This window comes from Bos indicus, chromosome 13, assembly GCF_029378745.1.
Source record: "Bos indicus isolate NIAB-ARS_2022 breed Sahiwal x Tharparkar chromosome 13, NIAB-ARS_B.indTharparkar_mat_pri_1.0, whole genome shotgun sequence".
NCBI lineage: Eukaryota > Metazoa > Chordata > Mammalia > Artiodactyla > Bovidae > Bos > Bos indicus.
The window spans coordinates 25269536-25294862 of record NC_091772.1 but is presented as its reverse complement, the minus strand read 5'-3'; the positions used below and the strand labels follow the sequence as shown (position 1 = coordinate 25294862).

Here is a 25327-nt window from a genome sequence, read left to right as displayed (position 1 = left end):
GCTTTCCTTGTCTATCCTTTTTAAAATGACAACTAATCAAGCCTCCATCTCTTCAGCACTCCCTGTATCCCTGCCCCTATTTTATTCTTCTCCTTAGCATTTACACCATCTACTCTATTAGTATATTTTGTTTATGCTCTGTATCTCCCAACAGAATAGAAACTCTAAAAGATCAGAGGCTGTGACTTTTTTGTGAACTGCACCCAGGGCTGTCTTAGTTGGAACTCCCTATTTGTTAAAAGAATGATTTTCTTGCGGCCTACTTAACATAGCATCATGTGTATTGTAGGTATTTAAAATGTATTTAATTAATGTTAAATTTGACTCTTTTACTCTTAAAAGGGTTCCTATATTACTCAAGTCTTCTTACGAAGGCAAATGAAAGCATATGAAAGAAGGCTGTCCCAGAAACATGCAAAACTAAGGCAACGCTCCCCTCCAGGAAAATCTTCACTGCACTGGCCGCATCCATCTGCCCTGGCCTCTTCAGCACAACAAGCAGCACCGATACTGGGGTGCTAACTGACCATGACCGGGGCCAGAGGTCCCCTGGAGCAGACAAGGGCTGGATGCCAATGGGGGTCTGAACTGAGGAAGCTGGGACGTGGAACAGAAACGCATGAAGTCCTACGAGAAGTCCAGCTAAGCTGACTCTACTGACATTTGCAAGTGTGTCAAGGGGTGGTGATGAGATGGAAGATAAAGATCAAACAGGGATCAAAAGTATGAATGGCACAGGGCAAAAGGCAAGACAGATCTAGGACTTCCTTGGTGGCTCGGTGGTTGAGAATCCACCTGCGGATACAGGTTCGATCCTTGCTCTGGGAAGACTCCACATACCACAGGCGCCACAACAAGAGCAGCCACTCCAACAGGAAGCCCAAGCACCACAACCAAGAGCAGCCCTGCTCACTGCAACTAGAGGAAGCCCACACACAGCAGTGAAGATCTAGGGCAGCTAAAACAAAGAAATAAATAAAAAGCAAGACAGATCTAGCTGAGTAGGTTGGCTCTAGTTTGCTGCAGTAAGATGGGTATTCCCATACTTCTTGTGAGGGTCCTGTCACTCATGTGTGCTGGAATTAAGTACTCTAGTTCAAAGATGTGACATTTAAGGCCCCCGTATTTTCCTACCAAAGGATGAGGACAACTTTTCCTCCCCTACTGGGAGCCAATTAAAGCGCCCTCACGTGTTGCTACATGGTAATGACACACTAAAATCTTATCCTGCAGGCGAGCTTAGTCGCTTCAGTCCTGTCTGACTCTGTGCCACCCCGTGGACTGTAGCCCTCGGGGGTCCTCTGTCCATGGAATTCTCCAGACAAGAATACTGGAGTGGGGTGCCATTCCCATTCTCCAGGGGATCTTCCTGATCCAGGGATCAAACCCGCATCTCTTACATCTCCTGCATTGGCAGGTGCCTTCTTTATCGCTAGCAGCATCTGGGAAGCCCAAATCTTTCCTAAGGTACAAAATCAGTGATCCCCTGACCAGCATCACCCGGGGACTAGTCCGAGCTGCAAGTGCTTGGGTCTCACCCCAAATCTACTGAACCATAAAGCCAATAAGCAGAGCCAGGCATAGGTGTTTTAACGAGGTCTCTGCTAAAATTTGAGAACCACTGTCCTAAATGATGTGTCATGAGAAAGAACGCAAAAGTGATCGTGAATGATCACGCAGAGTGAATGTTACTTGGGGGAGCATTCACTGATGAGGCTGCTTGAGCACAGCTCTGAATGCAGTGAAGAGGGGGCCGTGCAGAGGCGAGGGTCCGAGAGTGGGAGTTGAACCCAGGCACAGAGAGAGCGGAGTGTGTCTAGTTCTGACGTGGCACGGCTAGGAGACCAGAATGACTGAGTAAATGCAAGGGTCATCTGTGCAGTCTTTGGTTTACGTAGATTTCAAAGACGTTTCACGGTTAGCACGTGTCCTTAGTTACACTGAAAATTCCTTGCATACAAGCACCAGATTTCATATATTTTCTAAACAACTCACTATGGCACCTTTAACAGTGCCTGGAACTAAACAGATTCTTAATAAATGTATAACCACATGAATGCAGAAAAAAACTGAGAAACGGGCAAAACCTGTGGAGGAAAAAAATTAAGGATTTTTTTCCCCATGTTTAGCTTTATATTATTACTGGGAGAAAGTTAGCCAGAGACATCTGAAAGCCAATTAATACCTCAGAGAAATTTTGAAAGTAGCGAAGTTGGTGAGAATGTAATTTTTAATGACATCACCAAACTTCTGAGAACTCAAATTCAGATGATTACCTTCCGAGCTTTTCTGGATGGGATACAATTAAGTCACTCCGATGTGAAACAACTTTCATTTGCTAAATCTGAGGATGGCGCTTGAGAGACACCAGACAGAAAAGCAGTCATGGATGATGACTCTGTCCCAGGGGTTTTAAAATTTTCCCTTGCAATGCTAAGCAGCCAGATCGAGGCACTGGGCAAAGGTGGAGCCATGTTTGCATGCTAAGTCACTTTGGTCACGTCCAGCACTATGTGACCATATGGACTGTAGCTCTCCACCCTCCAGGCTCCTCCGTCCATGGAATTCTCCAGGCAAGAAGACTGGAGTGAGTTGCCATTCCCTTCTTCAGGAGATTCCCGACTCTGGGATGCAAGCCCTGTCTCTTACGTCTCCTGCACTGGAAGGTGGATTCTTTTACCACTAGTGCCACCTGAGAAGTCCCGGAGGTGAAGAGGCTGGAATGAGACCCAACTTCAACAGAAAACTCGACGCATCTAATTATACTGTCTTAAAGAGAGAAATACTTCAAGTTTGTGACAACTGCCATCAGCCTGTCCCCTTGTATGAGAAAGGAAGTGGGAGGATACGAGTGACCTGAGTCCCTGTATGGGTTTGCTGGGGCTGCCGTAACAAAGTTTGACAACTAGGTGGGTTCCCAACAGAAGTCTATTCTCTCACTTTCTGGAAGCTCAAGTCTGAGACCAAGGTGTCATCAGGGTCGGTGTCTTCTGTAGCGTCTCTCCTTGGCTCATAGATAGCCCTCCTCCCCAGGTCCTCACATGGTCCTCCCTCTGCACCTGTCTGTCTCCTAACCTTCTCTTCTTATAAGGATGCCAGTCCTATTGGATGAGGGTACCCTCTTATGACCTTGTTCTAATTGCCTCTTTAAAAGCCCTGTCTCCTAACTCAGTCACATTCTGAGATAGCAGGGGTTAAGACTTTAACATACGAACTTGAAGACGGAGGGGTGGGGGGAAGATACAGTTTGGCCAATTTCAGACCCTCAGAGAGTGGCTCCAACTGGTAAGTAACTAAAGACCATCGTGGTGGTGCTTTGGGGCTCACCGACTGTCGTGCTCAAAAGCAGCTTCTGGATGGAGACTGAGTCCCCTGGTGATGCAGATAGAACCTCATTTCCAGACCAGAAGCCATTCAGTTCACCTTGTCACAGAGCTTACTTGAGAAATTCGAATGGGAATTCACCCTTTTCTTTGCCTAAGAAGACACACATAGAAGATATACATCTCCTCTCTAACAATGCCCATGTGTTCTTCCCTCTGTTCTTACACTCTGCCTGAAACATAAAAAGCTGCCACAAATCTCAGTTTCCAGATGTCAGCTCTCTGGAGGCCACGTTTAGGATGAGGGCACCAAGGATGGAATCTGTCTTGGGTGTGTAACATAAAGCTGGCATGCATCTTCATATTATTTTTAGTAGTCCATAGAATCATCTTTAAAAGCAGGTGCAAAAAATGTGTGTGGACTCATAGAATAAGATGAACATTAAGGATTATATTTTATAGCCAGCTTTGAAAGAACAAATTAACTTGGCAAGAAACTCTTAAGGGTGCAATGAATTTTGCATTTGCCAAATAAATAAATAAATAAAAATAGCAAGGCATGGTCAACAGATTTTTAGGTAGAGTTTTCGTTGCAAAGGGAAACAACAGCAATTTATAAATGAAATATTTTCCCCTAAAAGTAATGCAATAGCTCAACTCTTGTTCCAAGCAGAGAGTATCAGGGAACATCACCTGAAACCAAATACTTCCAACCTCATCCCTGGAGTCTAGAGTAAACAGTTGGTATTATTAGGAATTTGGAATTTGGGGGGAGATTTCTTCTCTAACTCTCTTCTGCCTTTCAAGCCTTCAATAATGAAGGTCCGGTGGCTAAGACTCCGAGCTCCCAATGCAGGGGGCCTGGGTTCAATCCCTGGTCAGGGAACTAGATCGCACATGCTGCAACTAAGGGTTCAACGCCACAACTAAGACCCAGCACAGCCAAATACATAAACAAATATTAAAAACCAAAACAGTGACCTGCTCCTCAAATTTTCCTCTCTATCTGAAATGACCCACCCTGATGAGATTATTAACAGCCAAAGGCCAATCACCTGGGGAGTCAGGTCAATTATCAAGACTATGTCAGCTCTTTCCATGTATCAAATGAGATCACTAGAAACCCACAGAACCCCAAAGACATTGCTGTTCCATCCCTAAGTCACGTCCGACTCTTTGTGATCCCATGGACCGCAGCAAGCCAGGCATCCCCGTCCTTCACTATCTCCCAGAATTTGCTCAAACTCATGTCCATTGAGTCAGGGATGCCATCCAACCATCTCATCCTCTGTTGTCCACTTCTTCTGCATTTAATCTTTCCCAGCATCAGGGGCCTCTCCAATGATCGTCTCCAATGAGTCGGGTCTTCACATCAGGTGGCCGGAGTAACGGAGTTTCACTTTTAGCATCAGTCCTTCCAATGAATATTAGGGGTTGATTTCCTTTAGGATTGACTGGTTTGATCTCCTTGCAGTCCAAGGGACTCTCAAGAGTCTTCTCCAGCACCACAATTCAAAAGCATCAATTCTTCAGCACTCAGCTTTGTTTATGGTCCAACTTTCGCATTCACTGGAAAAACCATAGCTTTGATATATGGACATGTGTCAGCAAAGTGGTATCTCTGCTTTTTAATATGCTGCCTAGGTTTGTCATAGTTTTTCTTCCAAGGAGCAAGCGTCTTCTCATTTTATGGCTGCAGTCACTGTCTGCAGTGATTTTGGAGCCCAAGAAAATAAAATCTGTAACTGTTTCCACTTTTTCCCCATCTATTTGCCACAAAGTGATTGGACCTTCTAATGAGATGGTTTCAGACGATATCCTTGGATTTTGAAGTTTTATACAAAGAAACTTTCCATAAAACAACTGTTAAATAAAACTATTACATAATATAATGTCAACAATATTAAGATACAGGAGGTCTTGGATTAAATGCTCTAAATAAGGGGCCCTAAACCTCTTCTTAAATAAAGAAATTCACTGAACTCATTACATTTCTCTTTTTATCTTCTTTTTTCATCTTGGCTGCAATTATAGCAATTATTCTTATCTTAATTTTCTTGACACACATTGCGGCCAACTGGTACTTGTGTTAACTCTTGTCTTAATGATTCTTATATATTTTTATTGTTTTAAGCCAAATCGAATCTACTTTGGATGTATAGATTTATATGGATAAAACTTGTCTTGCTTTCTTTTGCTGACTTGTGAAATTCGATGAAGAGTTCTTTTTTGAATAAGAGTATTTTTATAAATACATCAGGAAAAAAATCTAAACATTGTCTAGATGTCTGGGTTTGAATGGATTTTATGATTGTGACAGAGAGAGTGAAATATTTCATACTGGCTAACAGATGGGCTGGGCTTCCCAGGTGGCTCAGTGGTAAAGAATCCTCTTGCCAATGCAGGAGACACTGGAGACTCGAGTTCAATCCGTGGGTCGGGAAGATCTCCTGGAGGAGGAAATGGCAAATCCACTGCAGTATTCTTGCCAGGATAATCCTATGGACAGAGGAGTCTGCCAGGCTCCAGTCCACTGGGGTCTCAAAAGAGTCAGATATGACTTAGTGACTGAGCACACACAAGGTATGGGGGGACTGGTTTTCTGAAATGGCTTTGGAAACTGAAGTCACCTTTCCAGCATTTAACCCTAGAGCTCCACCTGCAGTTTAGAAATGGTTGCCCTTAACTTAAAAGGACTGATTGTGAAGCTGAAGCTCCAATACTTTGGCCACCTGATGCAAAGAACTGACTCATTGGAAAAGACCCTGATGCTGGGAAAGATTGAAGGCAGGAGAAGAAGGGGACGACAGAGAACGAGATGGTTGGATGGCATCACCGACTCGATTGGCATGAGTTTGAGCATCTGGGCGTTGGTGATGGACAGGGAAACCTGGTGTGCTGCACTCCATGGGGTCACAAAGAGTCAGATACGACTGAACAATTGAATTGAACTTAACAAAAAGTATAACAAAAAGAAAAGGTCCAGGTTTAGCAACATCCCAGCTATAAAGGAGGAGACAGAAACAGCATACTCCAAGTCTTCTCCATGCCTTTTCATTGGTACTCAGCCAGCCAACGGCAAACCCTGTAATTTTTTTTTTTTGGACCAAATCATGGTCCATGACCAGGCTTCGAACCCATACTCCCTGCACTGGAATATCAGAATCTCAGTCACTAGACCACCAGGGAAGTCCCAGATTCTGTAAATGAATGGTATCTTGGGGAGGGCCCTTGGATTCCACCAAATCTTCTATTCACCTTCATTGATGCTTTTCCTACCAGCATCCCATCTGCAAAACAATCCTCAAGAAGTTGGTAAAGGGCACAGAACTCCGTAGGTACCACATTAACTGAACCATTTCCTCAAAGTCTGAGAAATCTATTCTAAAGTTTCAACCCAGGAATGTTAATAGCAAGGGATTTTGAAAGACATCGGACTAACATTATTTTTTAAAGTAAGTACAAACAAATCATGAGTCTCCAATCTTTTATAAGAACATTCTTTCTTATGGGTGAATTGAGAGCCAAGAGGGTAAACTTGGATAAGTACTCTCCTCTTTCAGAGGGTAAAGGGTAAAGCCAAGTTTACCCTCTTGGCTTCTCTCTTAGAGAAACTCATATATGAAAATCCCAGGTAATAAAGGAAAATTGGGGGTGATTACTTGCATCACAAAAACATGTTTTGCGATACCAGAGGATTTCTTTCTTTTTTAAGAAACATTCTTTATTGAACTTGTTACAATGCCGCTTCTGTTTTCTGTTTTGGTTTTTTGGTTGCAAGGCACGTGGAATCTTAGCTCCCTGACCAGGGATCGAACCTGCACCCCCTGCATAGGAAGGCGAAGTCTTAACCACTGGACCTCCAGGGAAGTCCCAAAGGTTTCTTGAAATATTTCCTTTCAGTAGTTACTTCCCAGTCCCAAATATGTTTTTTCTCCTTAGCTTAAAGATCAATTCACTTTTTAAAAAACATTACCTTTCAGGACATTCATTACATCAGGAGCAAAAAATCTAAGAGATAATCTTTTGATTTACCTGATACAGCCAAATAGAAGAGTTCAAGGAACCCCTGTTATGGAAAGAAAATGTCTTCATGACCTCTCTCTTATTCTCCAATGCCCCTTGGTCTACTTAATGCTTTTTACTGTGTGGGTGGTTAGCAGTCCAACACAGCTCATTTGCCAAATGAAATCTTATATGAAAATGCAATATTTATAGTAGAGAAAATGCCACAAAACTCCAGAGCGCTGAGGAACACAGTTGGGAAATCGCACCTTCAGTTCATTCTCCAGTTTACTGACAAGTCTTTAGAAGTCATGAGCCTGTGCCTACTGGTACCTGCCATCTTTTCTAGAACATGCAGAAGAGGTGGCACTATAATTGCTACAAGCACAGCCAATCAGACCCCTTGTTATCAGTGAGGATTCAGTGCAGAGAACTGAACTGACTCCAGCTGGTTTAAGCAAAAGACAGATTTATTAACTGGCTTGTGGAGTCATTGGGCTGAATGTTAACTAGAACTGGGAGACTGCACAAGCCATTTGACAAGGGGGAAGCTTCCAGTGGCCCTGGATCACTGTGACTCTGCTTTGGAAGTCCAGAAGCTGCTGGTCCCACTGCAAAGTCACACCACACCTGTGTCCTCAGCAGAAGTAAAACAGATGCCCAGACTTCAGCTCTGTCAAGTGAGTGGCTATGCCCTGAGACCGCTCAGCAAATGGTGCTGAAGAAAATCCAAAGCCTCCACAAATGCCTTGGTCCCTACTTCTGGAACCCAGTGTATCTGCTATTCCAGAATGATTCTGCTTTCCAGCCTCCAAAGTAAAAGAAGGAACGCTAGAAGGAGACAGGAGTGGACCACGCTGGCCAGTCGCTGTGTCCTCCCACCCCACTCACTGAGTTCCCAAGCTAGAAATGACCCTTTCACCTTTTCTTTGATGGCACCCTAAAAAGGTCAGGAACGTGCTCCCAAGCTACTGACCTACAACCAAACTCTTCTGCAAATTTTAGTTTTTACACTATTACATGTTAACAGCTACCAGCACTTAAATCCCTTTAGTGCTTTCTTTACTCTGCCCAGCAATATTGTTGTGTCCATGTGTCTGAAATTCATTTCTTTTTTTTTTAAACTCTTCAGAGGCTAGCTCTTCATGCTCAAATAATCTTAATATGAGGCTCACAGTCTTCACCCATAAACATCCTTGGTTTTCCTCTTTACACGTGGACGTTTCCTCCATCTTTTTCTCTAACCTCCTGCTCACTCCTTTGCACAGGCGGGGAGATTCTGGCAAAGGTGAACTCTCTGTTCCTTAAAGACTCCCAGCCGGATATGGTCCCCATCACGGTCACCACCTCAAAATAAGAGGACAGCCCAAACATACTCAACGAGTCACACACGTTGGGCAAGTTCTCCCTCCAAGAGTCTCAAATCCTCCGGAGCCTTTAAAAGCCATTCTTGTTTATAGAGTCTGAGTGTTTAAGAGGAAATTTGCTACAGAAATGGCAGCACCTCTGGCTGCTGGGCTGGAAGGAAGGTGTTCTTTCCAAAGCTAACCGTTCAGGATACGATCACCCAAGGCATCTGGCTGCAGCGAGGAGGAAGTTGCTGCTGTGTGCTTTTATATGAGTTTTATTTTCAAATTCCTGAGGGTACACAGAAGGGTGGGAACAACTTGTGGCTCTTCTTTCCCTCACGGCTGACTGTGGAGCAGCCAGACCCCAGCCCCTGCCCGCGGTTGCATTCCATACAGACATTTATAAGACAGCAATGACTAAAAGGAAACGACTCCATCATTAAGACCCAGACCTAATAACTGTGGGACAATTTTACACGGAAATGATTTCTAAAACTTCACTCTATGGCAAGATGGTTTTTACTTTCTTTTGGAGATTTCCTTTCCCCGAACCATCTCTCTTTTCACCAAAGAGAGAGGGAAGCAGAAATGGCATAAATTCCACTGAGAAGAATTTCATTTGGTCTCCGCATGGGTGGAGTGTGCGGGGGACCCACTACTCCGTAGAAGTAAAGATTTAGAGGTGACAGATCTTTGGAACTTGGTCATGTTATAAATCAGAGCGCTGAGCGAATTTTTTTCTTTACTTTTCAGCTTTGTAAATCTCTGAGAGTGACTAGTTGGCTCCCAGCATCAGACAAGATTTCTGGGTTTTGCTGTCTCTTGGCCCCACCTGAAATCCTGGAATGAGAAGCTCCCACCTTGCATGCAGGGGAGCGTTTGAGAGAGACTATTACACAGGCACCTGCAACGTCTCCCTTCTCTGTCCTAATCAGCGCCTCAGAGCTGTGCCATCTCTCTCTGGCACATTTTCTAAAAGCCTCTGTGCAATGCACCAAGTCCGCGCTCCTCCCATATCCTAAATACGCCAAAGCACTAGAAAGGTAGGATTATTCAAGTGAAAAAATGATTAAGCCAGCAGGTTTATCTCCAGGCACAGGCTGCCTGAAGTGAAAGCAAGGTCGCATCCTCTCCAGGGAGCGGGAGCGGTGGGAGAATTGGTCCAGACCCTGCCCAGGACTGGGGAAGGGGGCCACTGACACACTGCGCATGTGCAGAAGCGAAGCCTGGGAGCCGGGGCTCTCCCGCTCCCGCCCCTTCCGGGCCCTGTGGCTGGAGGTCTCCTGGATGATACGCGAGATCCTTGGGGTGACACATGGGCAGCTATTCGGCTGAGGCGAGTGAGGCACTCTCCTCAGGCACACAATTTATGGGCCCCCCTCCAAAACTCAGTAATCAAGATAAATAATATTTTAATGATATTTTTTAAAAAATCAAAATTAACGTAATAATCCATGTAGAACCAACCATGACAAATTTAAACACAAGATGAACAGGAGTTGGGTGGGAAGGTCCTACCCAAGTTCTGTGGATTAAGAGAAAATGACATTGCACTGACCCCAAAGGAAACCCAGGACTTGCAGGTGGCGCCCAGAGTGGGTTTGCAAGAGATTACAGCTGTTTCGTCCGCAGCCTCTGAGGTCTGGGGTCCTAAATGGCCTTCATCACTGAAATGCTGGGGGACCCTGCTTCTCCCAGTCCTGCTCTCTGGGGAGCTTGCTGTTCCCATATCTGGGTGTTAAATACAGTCAGGCACACAGGGACTTTTTCAAACAGGAGGCCAGCAAGGCCCCTGGCAGAGAGATTGTATATAGACTCTCCTTGACTCACTTTCCTGTTCATTTCCTATCCTAGCTCAATTGGATTATGTCAGGAAGGCCAGGTGCGGCCAGAGGACATTCCCAGGTCGGCCACAGAGAGGCAGTGAAGGGCAGCGTCAGGCACACTGGCCCGGGCCAGCCTCATTTTCTGGCCCCAGGGCTCCTGTCGAAGGGGCAAAGTTCTCACTCCTCTCCTCTCCCAGCGTTTCTCTCTCTCCAAGCAGGATTTGGGGAAATCATTGGCCCCAAAGTTCCTCCTGGAGCCGGAAGAATAAACACCTCCTTTGCATTTGTGAATCTGCTGGGACTTGCCAGAACTTCACAGCAAGGCATGCTTAGAGTAAAACAGCGTTTTGCATAAGTTCAGCCGGCCCATGAGAAAAATACCAGCCACGCTCAGCAATTCCTAAGGCAAGGTTGCCTGTCCTAAGCCTTCAGCCCCGAAGCCCAGAGGTTGGCTTTCTAAGGCAGCCAGTATCTATGGATACCTGCACTGCCAAGTGTGCTTGGCTGCAGGGGAAATTCCTGCCTGTAAGACAAAGGCTCCATTATCCCACAGGCATGCCGTTCCCCAGGTAAGGGGGAAGGTGCAGAAGTATTTGTTCTTCTCTTTCATTCTATTTTGCAAAGCACAGCCTATCTTTACAGAGTACTGAACCTCATCCATTTCCTGCAAAGCACAAAGGAGAAATTTCACTTCTTGGCTGGTTCCCGGGCTCCTGCCTCAAGCAGGAGTGGGGTTAAGAGAACACTGAGCCCTGTACTCTAGATGGAAAGCACCAGCCTGGATCCTGCTGACACTGCCAGGGCCCCCTATGCTCACTGGGTGCACTGCACCCTTGCAAACCCCGGGCCTTCATTGGTAAATGGAGTTAATAGGAAATAGAGGGCCTTCCCACTTCTGCAATTTAATTAACTATGTTCCTCAGAAAACAAAAAGGAGATTTTCCATGGCTTTCATCTTTCACTAGTAAAATGAGGACCCTGGATTATTAACCAAACGTGAAGTATACAAAACTGAAGGCTAAAAATTAATATCAATAATGCAAGTAAAAATGGGGTATTTTTGGTTTATCTTGTTTTTCTCTTTAAAAGACCTAGGACAGGGCTTCCCTAGGACAGGGCTCCAGTGGTTAAAAATTCACCTTGCAATGCTGGGGACATCGGTTCGATCCCTGGTCCGGGAACTAAGATCCTACATGTCTTGGGGCAGCTAAACCTGTGCGCCACAATTGCGGAGTCCATGCGCCCCTGCACTCTAAAGCCTATGCTCCACAACAAGAGAAGCCACCCCAGTGAGAAGCCCGCACACTGCAACTAGAGAACAGCCCCCTGCACGACATCAAAGATCCAGCGCAGCTTTTAAAAAAAAAAAAAAAAGACCTAGGACAGTGTCTGAACCCAATTCGCTTTGGTTACCAACTGTGACTGAGGAAACAAAATCAGGATACCTCCCCACATCCTTCTCTGTTCTTTAAGCAAGGCGTTTGTTTGGTTTTAAGAGAATTCAGCTGTCTTCTGCAGAGGCCCACCCTGAAGCCTTTTGTGGGTTGATCCCGTTCCTGTCCCTCTTTCTCCTGACTCCAAATGTCTATAAACACAGGTACCGAATTAGAACCTCGAGAAGGCAGGTTAACCCTATGAAATACCAACACGATTTGCAAAAATGTCTAAATCTTCAGGATCTGTGCCTTTTGTTAAAGGGCCAGGAAGAAAAAAGAAGCAAAGTGAGATAGAAAGTGAATATCCAATATGAAAAAGCAGATGCTAAGTGAGGGCAGGGGCTTCCCAGGTGATAAAGAACCCACTTGCCAATGCAGGAGACATAAGTGATGAGGGTTTTGATCCCTGTGTCAGGAAGATCCCCTTGAGGAGGGCATGGCAACCCACACCAGTATTCTTGACTGGACAATCCCATGGACAGAGGAGCCTGGCGGGCTATGGCGGCCCACAGGGTTGCAAAGAGTTCCACGCAACTGAAGCAACTGATCACAAGCGTTTCCTAAAAGCTTGTTGAAAGAAAAGGCTATGCTAACCTCTTGCTAAGGCCCTCCACCCTTTCATGTGGTGGCAGGGTGAACAGCCTTGTGTTTCTGGCTTTCATGACCAGTCATGGGGGTACTGGCCACACTGCACGTCTTCTTCCTGGAGCCATTCATGTCCTCCCCTGGACTGTCAGACAGTGGAGTGGGGCTCATACCCCAATCATCCACAGTTCTGAAACTGGGGAGGAGGTTCCCAAGAAATGAGGCTCATTTGGCAAAGTGTCCCTCTCTATTCCCTATACCAGGACACAGACAAGCGCTGCTAGCCTCTTGTTTGAGTGCCAACCCCAGCCAGTTCTGCATGTGCCCAGCCCCAGAGACCGCCTGGACTAGATGCTTCTTCATCAGGTAAATCCTCAAGGCTTCATGTTAAGTCATCGGAGTTTCTGAGTACTTGAGGCTTTATAAATCAAGATCAAATTAACATTCCGATGTAGGGGTCTGTGTTCAGAAGTATAAACGCACACACGTGCAGTAGTAAAAATCAGAAGCTGCCTTTTGAAGCTTACCCAGAGATCTTTCTTTCGTCTGGTTGGTGGACCTCACCACTGGAAGGCTTGCCCGAGTCCGGCTGCCTCTGGAGAAAGGACTGGGAGTTTCTCCCTCAGACATGGCTTCCAAAGAATCAGCAGATGCCTCTGATAGATGCTCCACTGGGTCGCCCAAGTTGGGAGGCTGAGGACTGTGAGAGAGTTTGGGGCTTCTTGTCTGCAAAAGGCATTTGAAAGAAAGTGGGAAAACAGATTGTTACTACTTATGCTGAAAATATTTTCTATACCATCAAGATCTGCTGAGCTGGAAGAACAACATGGCAACGAAAAACAGTCCATTGGAAGGACTGGATATAGAAATAAAGACCCAGTGGGTCGGAATCTCAGTTATGCAAGTTACTGGAAAAAAAGTTGTCCCTGAGTGAGTATTCCATTAAGGTTTTTATCACTGGACATAACAGCGCAAATGCCGATTCAACCAAGGAGTTGAGGACAAGCTACATTACAGGCTTCCCTGGTGGCTCAGATGGTAAAGCATCTCCCTGCAATGCAGGAGACCCAGGTTCGATTCCTGGGTCGGAAAGATTCCCTGGAGAAGGAAATGGCAACCCACTGCAGTATTCTTGCCTGGAAAATCCCATGGATGGAGGAGCCTGGTGGGCTACAGTCCATGGGGTTGCAAAGAGTCAGAACATGACTGAGGGACTTTCTTCTTACATTACTGGAGAGGATGATAGCAGGGACTTCCCTGGTGGTCCAGTGGTTAAGAATCTGCCTACCAATGCAGGGGACTCAGGTTCGATTCCTGATTGAGGAAGATCAACATGTCATGGAGCAACTACGTCTGTGTGCCACAAATACTGAGCTGCGTGCTCCGCAACAAGAGAAGCTATCACAGTGAGAAGCCTGTGCTGCAGTGAAGAGTAGCCGCCACTTGCTGCAACTAGAGAAAGCCTGCTCGCAGCAACAAATACCCAGTGCAGCCAATAAATAAAAAGAATGATGGCAAATTAGTTCCTTTTGCCAGACAAATTCTAGTGGTGGTTATAAGCACAGCAGATGGCACTGTGCATATTTTTATAACCTCACACGGAAGATGCCCTCACACCAGAGCAAATTGAACACAACCAGTCCTCTAAACTCCTCTCTCTAGACTGTTTCCAAAAATCAGTAAAATACAACTGTGAGAGAAATATTTCTATCACACTTGATTTCTTTTCTTTTGAGGCCGAAATTCCATAATTCAGACTATGTCTTGGTTATCACTTGGTTAAGTGTTTTGGTTATCACTTAACCTCGACAAACAGCAGGAAGTACCTATAACTCAGACACACATATACATAATTGAATTTCTCGCTTGGTTATCTATGCTGTAATGAATGTGTAAAACATTCATAATTTGCGTTGGTCAATAACATTTCTTGAACATATACTGAGCACCGTGAGCAACTGAGACAGACAGACAGATACCACATTGCCTGATGTCAAAGATTTTCAAACTAATTGGTGAAATTAGTGAAGGATCACAACACAAGATAGTGTATAATTAAGCTTACACCATGAACTGTTTGGTACGTCCATTCATCCTTTCAACGAACACCTATCAACTGCCTAGTATATTCCAGGTGCATGCTAGGTACATACTAGCACACGGTTGGTACTGGGAACAGAACGACAGATAAAACAGATGAGATCCCGCCCTCATGGTGCTTACAGGGGACAGACGCAGAAGACACTGACAGTGTGAATCCAGACTGGTGAGGGGGTGTATATACGTGGAGAACTGGAAAAGCAAGTCAACTGTGATCTCAAGGACGACGGAAGTTGGGAGAAGGGGACACGCCAGGGGCGGGATGAAAAGACGAAGGCAGCATGTGCAAAGCTCCCAAGGCAGAAAGAAAGAAGTGGTAAGCATCGGAGACCAGCAGACCCCGGATCCCACAGAGCCGTGGGGTCAAGGGGAGAATTCTCACTCTGACTCTAAGCTACCAGAGTGCCATATGAGGCAGGGAGAAGGGGGAGGGGTCAGGATCAGATACATTTTTTTATAAGATCATTTGGGCTGTTGTGTGGAGGCTGGAGGTTGTACATGTAGAAGGTCAGAGAAAAGGAGTCAGGGAAACTGGGGGGCTTACGCTGAATGAATGTGAAAGTTGCTCAGTCTGTCCGATTCTTTGCGACCCCATCAACGGTAGCCTGCCAGGCTCCTCCATCCATGGGATTTTCCAGGCAAGAACACTGGAGTGGGTTGCCATTTCCCTCTTCAGAGGATCTTCCTGACCCAGGGACTGAACCCATATCTCCCACATTGCGGGCAGACTCTTTACCATCTGAGCCACCAGGGGCTTCAGGTGTTCCTGTGTTGGGTGCATAAATATTTACAATTGTTATGTCTTCCTTTTGGAATGATCCCTAATCATTATGTAGTGCCCTTCCTTATCTTTTGTAATGTTCTTTATGGATAGGTGTTCACTGAATGAATGCCTGATCTCAGCTTTTCCCACCCCCAAAGCCCACCCCAGCTTTCATTACATGATTCCAGGCACCTTGCAGATGGCAAATGGATCCGAATTAATCAGGTGGTGAGTCTTCTCTTACTAAACTGCCAAAGGTGCTGATGGTGGTGGGATATAGGCAGCCCCAGGAGCTAGGTTTTTGTTTGTTTGTTTGTTTTGGGGGGGGTGGTGGTTGTTTGCATTCCTTAATTTCCTCTAAGTTTTCCTAAGGATGCTAATGTACTTTGAAGTTCAAAACACCAAAGCACTTACTTCTCAAGGTAGGACTAACTTTGTGGGTAAACAATCGACTCAAGTGTTTAAAAGGGTTCTGGGTTTTGTTTCATGCTCTGCTGTGGCTGCCTTGAAACCTTTAATAATTTTTGGAACAAGGGCTTCCCAGGTGGCACAGTTGGTAAAGAATCTGCCTGCCAATGCAGGAGACACAAAACACGTGGGTTCGATCCCTGCTCCAATATTCTTACCTGGAAAATTCCATGGACAGAGGAGCCTGGTGGGCTACAGTCCATGAGGTCACAAAGACTCGGACATGGCTGAACACACACACTAAGAATCACACAGAGTCGGTCCTGCCTCAAGGGCACAGAACTCTTTCAGGGATGCCCAGGTGTGCCTGGCACTCCAGGGGAGCCCTTTGAGGATGGGATCATCAGCTTCTTTCCCTTTTCCTAAACGTACCAGGAGACCCGTCTTGGTAGGAGCACTACTGTATTATCTAGACATCCACACCTTGCTACAACTCTCAGGACATTTCCATAGAGGAAAACAGGAATAAGGTCAGCACAAAGTCCCTGGTATGCCCTTCATGGAGGTGGCCAGCCTGGGTGTTCCACAGGAAACTCTCAGCTCAGATGACCAACCCATGCCATAGATCCCCTGGAGAAGGAAATGACAACCCACTCCAGTATTCTTGCCTGGAGAATTCCATGGACACAGGAGCCTGGGGGGCTACAGACCATGGGGTCACAAGAGTCGGACACGACTGAGTGACTAACACAACACATTGTGACCAGAAAGACAGATGACTTATCTCTCTGCTTTGGGTTAATTTTTCCACGCAATGTCCCAAAGTAGTTTATTTTTCATAACATCTGCTTCTGTTACAAAGATCTGGATCTGGCTTTGGCACTCTTTAAGAGTATTATTAAACTTAAAAAAAAAAATCAACCCTAAATCATTGCCCAGCTCACCAAGAGTTATATAAATTCATATCATCTTCAATGAAGTAGCTACCTGGTTACTATGCTCAGTGGAATATCAAGTCAAAATGCCCTCATCCCTGACTTCGATAAGAAAAAAAAAAAAAGAATATACATTCAGTTTAGCAAAATGGCCAAGTAATAATATTACTTGAAGCAGCATGAACACAATGGCAGCTTCTGCTGTCTGGTCATCTTTGCAGCCTACGGCAGACACGATGCCTTTGATGAGCTGTCATTTTCCATTGCAAAAGGCAATAATCCTTGAAGAAAATCAAAATAAAATTTCGATTTCTTGTTCAGGGTCATCTTGGTGGGCGTACGTATAAAAATAAAGATACGAGGGCTCAATCTCTTTTTTTGAAACTTCCTATCCACAGCCATTCAGTTCCAAATATAAACTCCCGCTCTCGTTTTTATGTCATTCACTTTCTCATTGCAAACTATCACTGCATATTAGCAATCTCCTCACACTGCGCTCTCCCTGCGGATGCCAGCTCGCTGCTGAGACATCATTTAGAGCAGAAAAAAGACAATGAAAATTGCTGACACTGGTGTCAGGCACTCTGTGATATGATATATTAAAGCAAAAAAGTCAAAAAGCATTTGAAACAGGGACTCAGTACTCAGCGCAGTGCAAGGCTCCAGGAGTTAAAAGGGCTGTATGTGGTTGTCGAGCTCATAATGCATATAAGGGACATTTGGGGGCCAAGAATAAAATATGTATAACAACTGGACAAGAAGTGCTATGAGGTGCATCACTGTGATAGTGCAGGGCAGAGTGAGGTTTAGCGGGTAACTGCCGACATTAAATAATGGGTCCAGAGAGGAGGAAGTGCAGAGGTGAGGAAGAGCTAGGGATGTCTGGGTGAAGTCACCCACTCATGCTTTCTCTCTGTATGACGGCAATATAGCCGTGAGAAAGGAAGGATTTTTTAAAAATAAATTAATTTATTTTAATTGGAGGATAATTATTTAACAATATTATGGTGGGTTTCGCCATACATCAACATGCGTGAGCCACAGGTGCACGTGTCCCCGCATTCTGAGCCCCCTCCCACCGCCCTCCCCATCCCACCCCTCTGGGTAGTCCCAGAGCACCGGCTTTGAGTGCCCTGCTTCATGCATGGAACTTGCACTGGTCATCTTGGAAAGAAATTTTAATAACCCAAAAATGGGTGAGAAGACACTTACACAGTTCAGATTGGTTAAGAACACAGTCTTTCTGTTGGGTGTTATTGTTGTTTTGGCTCAGGAGAAGCCTTTTCTCAGACATGCATCATCTACAGCATGGCACTGGGGGCCCCTGCCCTGAGCCTCTGAAGAAAGCTGCCCCTAACTGGGAAGCTTTGGGAGGCAGAGGATGGTAGAAACTCTTTCTGAGCAACCTGGGCAGGACTTGAGGGTCTGGACGGCTAGATTTCACTCAGCACTTCATGGACACACATGACACCAACTCACCTCCCTCTTCTAGAGGTTTCCCTAAACCATCAGGCAACCCCAAACTACCCTAAACCGGAAGTCATTTGGGGTCGTGCAGGAAGGGGCGGCCTGCATAACAAGGCCACCTGAACCCCACTCATCCATTCTAGTCTTTGCTTTTTCAAAAAAGGCTTTCCAGGGTGGCCAACTGGCTAAGACTCTGTGCTCCCAATGCAGGGGGCCTGGGTTCAATCCTTGGTCAGGGAACTAGATCCCACCTGCCACAACCAAGAGATAGCATGCTGCAGCTAAGATGGAAAATCCCCCATGCACTTCCCAAGTGTGATGATTTCAACTCAAAGTTCCAGTCAAAAATGTGATGTCAACCAAAGAGAATTTTCTAGGTGTCACGCACTCTTATGAAAGATGCAAGGAGCAAGATATTTGAAATTCACAAATATTGAATGATTCCCTGGACTTTAGCTTTCTTTACCACCCCTCCTTCCAGCTCCACTAATGTCAGAAGAATTGACAAATTGCCCCAGGGAAGGTTTAAGCTTCAAAATTTGCTCACAGAGTCCTTTCTAGAGCCACAGTGCAGTTCTTTTGCCCCCTCCTCTGCCCCTCTGGTTTCTGAAGTCTAAGTTTTCTGCTGGGTTTGGGTCTGAGGATGTGAAGACCAAGAGCTTCAATACGGCACACGGGCTTCCATCCTTACATAAACCCACCCGGTGGCCAGCCGCAGCTGCAGGAGACTTGCCATTTTCAGGCGCACCCCGAGACTCACCCTGGGGTGGGCGCCACATAACAGATTGATGTGAGAAGTGTATTAAGAGAGAGCTATACTTAGTTTTGTAACATTTATGTAGTTGTTTAGTTTGGATGGGCTTGGAGCTAACGACTTGGAGGAGAAGAAATCAGCTTTTGTTTTTTAATAGAAAACTTGGGTGCAAGCATTAAAGGGCCCCACTGGTAATACAAATGCACATGGTTCTTTAGTGTGTATTGGGTGCTTCCTGGGAGTGAATCTGTGGACATCTGTCACTTCTGGGGTAACCAGGAACTTCTGGGCCTTATAACGAGCAGGACATGTATGCACACACACCTCCCATTCTAATACCAACTTTCAACTGCACATATCTGAAATCCTCATAAGGACAGATTTAAGTTTAGCCCTGAAAATCAGCATTTCTCTTCCCCAGCTTGGACAAAGGGAATACATTTTCCTCTAGGATTTATTTTTGATGAATTATCCTTGATAAACTCAATTTATACCCTGTTTCTTCAAGGGTAATATTTCAAGCCCTTTCTCCCTCTTTCTACCAAAAGGGTACCCAGACATTTTTCATGATTTTCACCTGTGAAAACAGAAAGATGTTTGGTCTGGAGTAAAATCAGACGATTCAGCAGTTGAGCAAAGTACAACTGTGTCTTTTGTTTCCCCATTTTCCCTTCACTGTGGGTATTACTTCATTATCAGATGAGAAAGATGAAAAGGCCATGAGGCTAAGTAGTCACCACCCCTTGCCTCCCTGTTGAGAGTCGGCCACAGACGAGCCGAGTGAGCCAGGCAGAGCCCCTCCACCAACCCGCTCTCACCAAGCAAAGCCTCTTCTGCAGAAGCCAAGAAACACTTGACAAGGACATCTCTGTGCAGACACAGGGACTGCCTTGGTGGTCCAGTGGTTAAGAATCCACCTGCCAATGCAGGAGAAATGGGTTCGATCGCAGGTCTGGGAAGATCCCATATGCCTTGGGACAACTAAGCCTGGGCATCACAAGTACTGAGCCTGTTCTAGAACCTGTGAGCCACAACTGTTGAGCCTATGCGATGCAATGACTGAAGCCCATGAGCACAGAGCCCGTGCAACAAGAGAAGCCACTGCAATGGAAAGACCACACACCGCAACCAGAGAGTAGCCCCGGCTCGACACAACGAGAGAAAGCCCATGCGCAGCAGCCAGCGCAGCCAAAAAGAAATACATCTTAAAAATTGAGTTTTTAAAAAATTAAAACAGAGAAGCATCACATGACACAAACATTCTCTCTCAGTATTTGTGCATCAAATGACCCTTCTGAGATACTACCAATTTATCTTCCCTGGCAACTCAGCTGGTAAAGAATCTGCCTGCAATGCAGGAGACCCCGGTTTGATTCGTGGGTTGGGAAGATCCACTGAAGGAGGGATAGGCTACCCACTCCAGTATTCTTGCCTGGAGAATCCCCATGGACAGCGGAGTCTGAAGGGCTACAATCCATGGGGTCGCAGAGTCGGAAATGACTGAGCGACTAAGCACACAGCACAGCTTTTCCTCGTAGTTGTCAGCTAGAAACAAAAAAATGTTGGGACGTCTACCCCTATCCCCAACTTCCTGGGGAAACTGCCAAACCTTTGTGTCCCAAGGTCTTTCCAGGGGGAAGGGCTGTGAACAGTGCCTTAATGTTACAGAGGCCACCCCGAAGAGTTCCTCTCTAGACTGGACTCAAGGTAAAGGCATTCGGAGGATGAGTCTGGGGTTGCCCACTCTTCCCCCAGTGGGAGAGGAGGAAGGCTGCTCATTGGTCAGGAAGAGGCAGGTAAGTGACTTCCCAGGGCCAAGAAGAGGATGCCAGTGTTAGTGGTGCTGGTCATGGTGGTGGTGATGCTCTTCAAATTATGGAGATCTGGATTTCATTTACAGGGAGTAGCTCCCTGTGGAGGAGGAGTGTGTGGTGTGCTCAGAGTGGCAGAAAGTGCGTGCCTTGGTTTAGCTCGGCAGACAGTCCCAAGAATCAACCAGCAAATAGACCCCCAGGAGGCTATCTGCTGAGTCCCAGGGCACCCAGAAACTTTATCCAGTTCTATCACACTCGATCCTTAGACTTTCTTTATGACCCCAAGTGATGAGAATACATTTCTTAGTAACTGCTGAAATCAAGTCAGATTAATCTGATTTACAAAAATTTAAAAATTTGATACTTCCTATACTAGATGGTCAGGGAGAAAATCTGTACGTAGTACATTTTTAATAGAATAAATCAATCTAGAAACGATTTAGAAGGCTGGTTAACAAATTACAATGGAGCCACACTATGGGATATGATGCAATCATGATCAAGGTGTTTTAAAGAATTGTTTTTCCATAATTTAAGAAATGAAAGCAAAGGACTTCCCTAGTGGCTCACTGACTAAGACTCCACACTCCCAATGCAGAGGGCCTGGGTTCAATCCCTGTCAGGGAACTAGATCCGACATGCTGCAACTAACAGGAGTTCACATACCACAACTGAAGATTGCATATGCCACAGGAAAGATCAAAGATCCAACATGCTGCATCCAAGACCCACAGCCAATGGAAGCAATACACCCAAATGTTAGCCTTGGTTTCTTTTACACAATAGTATTATGAGTAATGCAAGTGTGCCAAGCTGCTTCAGTTGTGTCCAACTCTTCTGAGACCCCATGGACTGTAGCCCACCGTGACCTCTGTCCACGGGAATCTCCAGGCTAGACTACTGGAGTGGGTTGTCATTCCCTTCTCCAGGGGATCTTCCCGACCCAGGGATGCAACCTAGGTCTCCTGCATGGCAGGCAGATTCTTTAAAGTCTGAACCATCAGGGAAGCCCTTAAAATGAAAGTGTTAGTCACTCAGTTGGAAGAAACAGCATATTGTGAGTAATGTGCTTTCTTCTTTATTCTCCAAAACGAGGGTAATACTGGGTATTATACTGGGTAAGCATAATATTTTTAGAGTGGATCACTGGAAGGGAAGACTTTCTCACAGAGCATTTAGAATCCAGAAGGATTCACATCTTCAGTGACCTGAAGGTACCCACACCCATCTCGGTCTCTCATGTGTTATCTCCTGAGGTTAGATTCCAGGTAAAAGGTTCATCCTCCCAGATGGCCCCTGAAATGAGGACACAAATTCACAGGGAAAACACAGAAACGGAGCCGCATTTCCATTCTCATGTCATGCAGACTTTTGTAGGAATCCAGAACTGCACAGACTTCCAACTTCCAAAAAAGCAACAGTTAAAACAGAAGAGCCCAGAGCCGTCCATTCAATTTTGAACATGCAGATCATGCGTTCACATTTTAAGGAAACAGACGCTCCCCTCCAGAGCTCTGACGCCATTATAGTAACCTCGTTTTAAGGCTCTTTCAATTTGACTCCAGGTAAATTAGGAATTTTAGCCATTTTCTATGATCTCTTGGATATTTTTCTACTTCCCAACCTCTTCATAATGTGTAGATTATGTGATTGTTTTATTTTTTCCTTTAAGAGGTCTGGCTGTGCCTGGAGAAGAGGACAAGGCAGGCTGACCACCAGACAAGGTGCAGCTGCTCCCACTTCCAGGATTTCTGTCAACCTGCTGACTGCCCACCTCACGTCCTACCTGGAACATAGCACAGACTCGCTTCTAAAATAATACCTTGAATCAGCTGCTCTCTGACTTCCCTTCAAAGCCAGAAAGAGGTAAATCCTATTTAAAGGCGATAAGGCTGGCTCACCATCATCTTTTTAGCGTCCTTCCATCAGCAAGTTCCAAATCTGGATCTCATTAGCTCAGCCCCCCACCCACCCCTTTCAGATGCGCGTTCCTGCAATTATTATTTAGTGGTGTGCTTCCTCTTGAAGGAGTTGATGTAAAAGAAAAGGCCGGATGAAGAATAGCGCTGTTTTCCTGTTGACCCTGTCTGTTATGTTGATGGATGCCCCTTTTCTGAAGGCATTAGCAAACAACGCTTCTTTTAGAATTTAAAACAAGGAAAACAACGTTGTCTCGTGAAAGGAGTGGTATTATTTTGTCTTATAAGGAGTATATCACATTTATAGAAAATATGTATGTCATAAAAGTCAAAGCTACATTTAAGGTTCAAGCTAATCAGAGTTAGCTACATTTGTAAATTTGTCTCCTCCTCTTAGGAGGTTTTGCCTTTCGATTTTTAGTTTATCCACCAGAAGGTAGGTGTCTCTTTATGGCAAGCTGCCTTAAATCAATCGGGTTTTTTTTCTCTCTCTCTCTTTCTCTTTACTTTTTACACAAGATAGTGTGCATTATAAACAACAGTTTCCGAGGCTCCGGCTCCTACCGTCCTCCTTGGAAGAGGCTTGGGGCAAGGCGGCAGATGCCATTGTAATTCAGAGAGCCTGGAATGCACTTAAAAGGCTTCGGGATAAAAGGTGTCCGCCTGAGGACCGCGGTTACTACAGTGATGAAAGAAAAGGCACCTGGTTGCAGGCTTTCAAATTCAAGTAAAATACGAGTATAACACACAGAGCGCTAAATATACACCTTAGAAGGCATCCTTACGAAAGCCATTATTAAGCTCATCCCCACAGCCCAGACTTCAGTCTGGAGAGGATGCGGGGGTCCAGGCCCCGGGGTGATGCCCCTAGAGCTTAACTACCTTGCTGTGAAACTGAACAAGCTTCCCTGCTAGCAGCCTGTCCTGGGAGGTCTGAAGATGTCCATCCCCACAGTGAAGAGGACCTCGGGGAGCTGGATCAGAGGGGATACTGTGGTGCCCGAGGTCACCAAGCTTTGGGGCTTGGGGCCAGACCCTCTCCAGGCATCCTGGGAGTAGAGGCTGGTGTTATTTTCAAACCCTCGTTTCTAAACACACATAGCCCATCACCACCACGAGCTGCCCTCCAGTTTTCCTGGAATGATTTTCAAATGAAAACACACCTTGTGAAAATTCTGAAGAGGAGCTTTTCAGGCCAAAGAATCTTTTTTGTTTTCTTTTTTGATTTTTGGCCGCACCTCACAGCATGTGGGATCTTAGTTCCCTAACCAAGGATTGAACCTGGGCCCCTAGCATTGGAAGAGCGGAGGCCTAACCACTGGACCGCTAGGGAGATCCCAGGCCAAAGATTCTGTTTCCCTCTAGTTCTGCTACAGGAAAGAATACCAGGGTTTGGAGAGGGAAGGAAAGCAAGATTTAGAATGAGAGGACTTTCCTCTTGTTATCAGGCTGTTCTTGCAGAATGAGACTCCAATCCTGCTGTGCACTGGCAGAGCGACCCCACAGGGAAGCTCTGTGAACCTTAGTTCTCACTTTTATAAAAGCAGCAGTATCAGCTTGATGTAAAAATTGTGGTGAAGGGTCATGGAAAAAAATTCACAGGAATCTGTCAACTATAAACGATGGAAAACGTTTAGCTGCCCTTATGCAGTACGATTCTCTTAAGGATGGTTCAAAACGGCTTGGCTCCCTACTGGAGATTCCATGGTTTGTGGGGTCCTATCTGAGGAGAGGATACAGCCCACCTCTTACTGCGACCACCTTGCCTAAAGTCGGTAAATGATTACCAACTTCAAAATAGAGATTCTGACATCCTCGGAGGCTCTGAGAGTCTCTCCTTTATCAAAGAGAAGGAAGAACATCTTCAATTTCCAACCTTAACTCTCATCCACTCCTCCTTCAAAAAAACCCTACCGTCATTGTAACTAATGTTTTTTAAAAAGCTCTTGGGACTTCCCTGGGGGTCCAGTGAGCAAGAGGTGCAGGTTTGATCCCTAGTTGGGAAACTAAGGTCCCACATGCCATGAGGTGCGGCCAAAAGTTTTTTTAAAAGCTCTTGAAAAAATTCTCACATATCCCATTATTTGCTGCTGCATCAAGAGACAAAAGTCAGTGTTGATCATTTATTTCAGGCTCTAAGGAAAAAAGAATAGTGAGCGGGACTCCAAACTAGAAAACCCCACATCACGATGTCAGGTCTCTACTCTGTAAACTAACGGCAGCCTGTGAAACCACAGGGACGAGCTTATATGTTCGCTTCTTTTTCTGAGTTTCTGTTTGGCGCACGGTATGTGCACAAGGAAATCATAAAGATGTCTCTATTTTCCATGAATTACAGAAACACATGAGAACGATTAAAAACGCGTGCAAAAAATTAATGGTGAACACCCCCTCGGAATTGAGATGGGAGGGTAGGACCACGGGTCTCTGCAGCATGCGCTCCCCAACTTTTCCTTCTGTGTCTATTTGTTCAGGCAGGAACTTTCTAATTTGAGCTCCTGACCTTGGAAAAGATCAAAGAGACTGATTATTAAGAAAAGGAAGGTGAAGAGGTCACTGACACCTGACCGAACGGACAGGAGGTCACACAGGCATAAAAGCCAGACTGCTGGATGCTTCTTCCTAAGCATGGGTGTGTTTGGG

General features: G+C 45.5%; 1 protein-coding gene across 21 annotated transcripts in view; it reads right to left on the bottom strand.

Annotated features, from left to right (window-relative positions):
• The window catches only part of KIAA1217 (KIAA1217 ortholog), a 436407-nt gene that overhangs the window by 154267 nt on the left and 256813 nt on the right, over window positions 1-25327 (bottom strand). For all 21 annotated transcript variants that reach the window (XM_070802061.1, XM_070802062.1, XM_070802077.1 and 18 more), the window contains one exon: window positions 13052-13250. In XM_070802061.1, the coding sequence (XP_070658162.1) occupies window positions 13052-13250 (199 nt within the window). The remainder of the gene's footprint in view (window positions 1-13051; window positions 13251-25327) is intronic.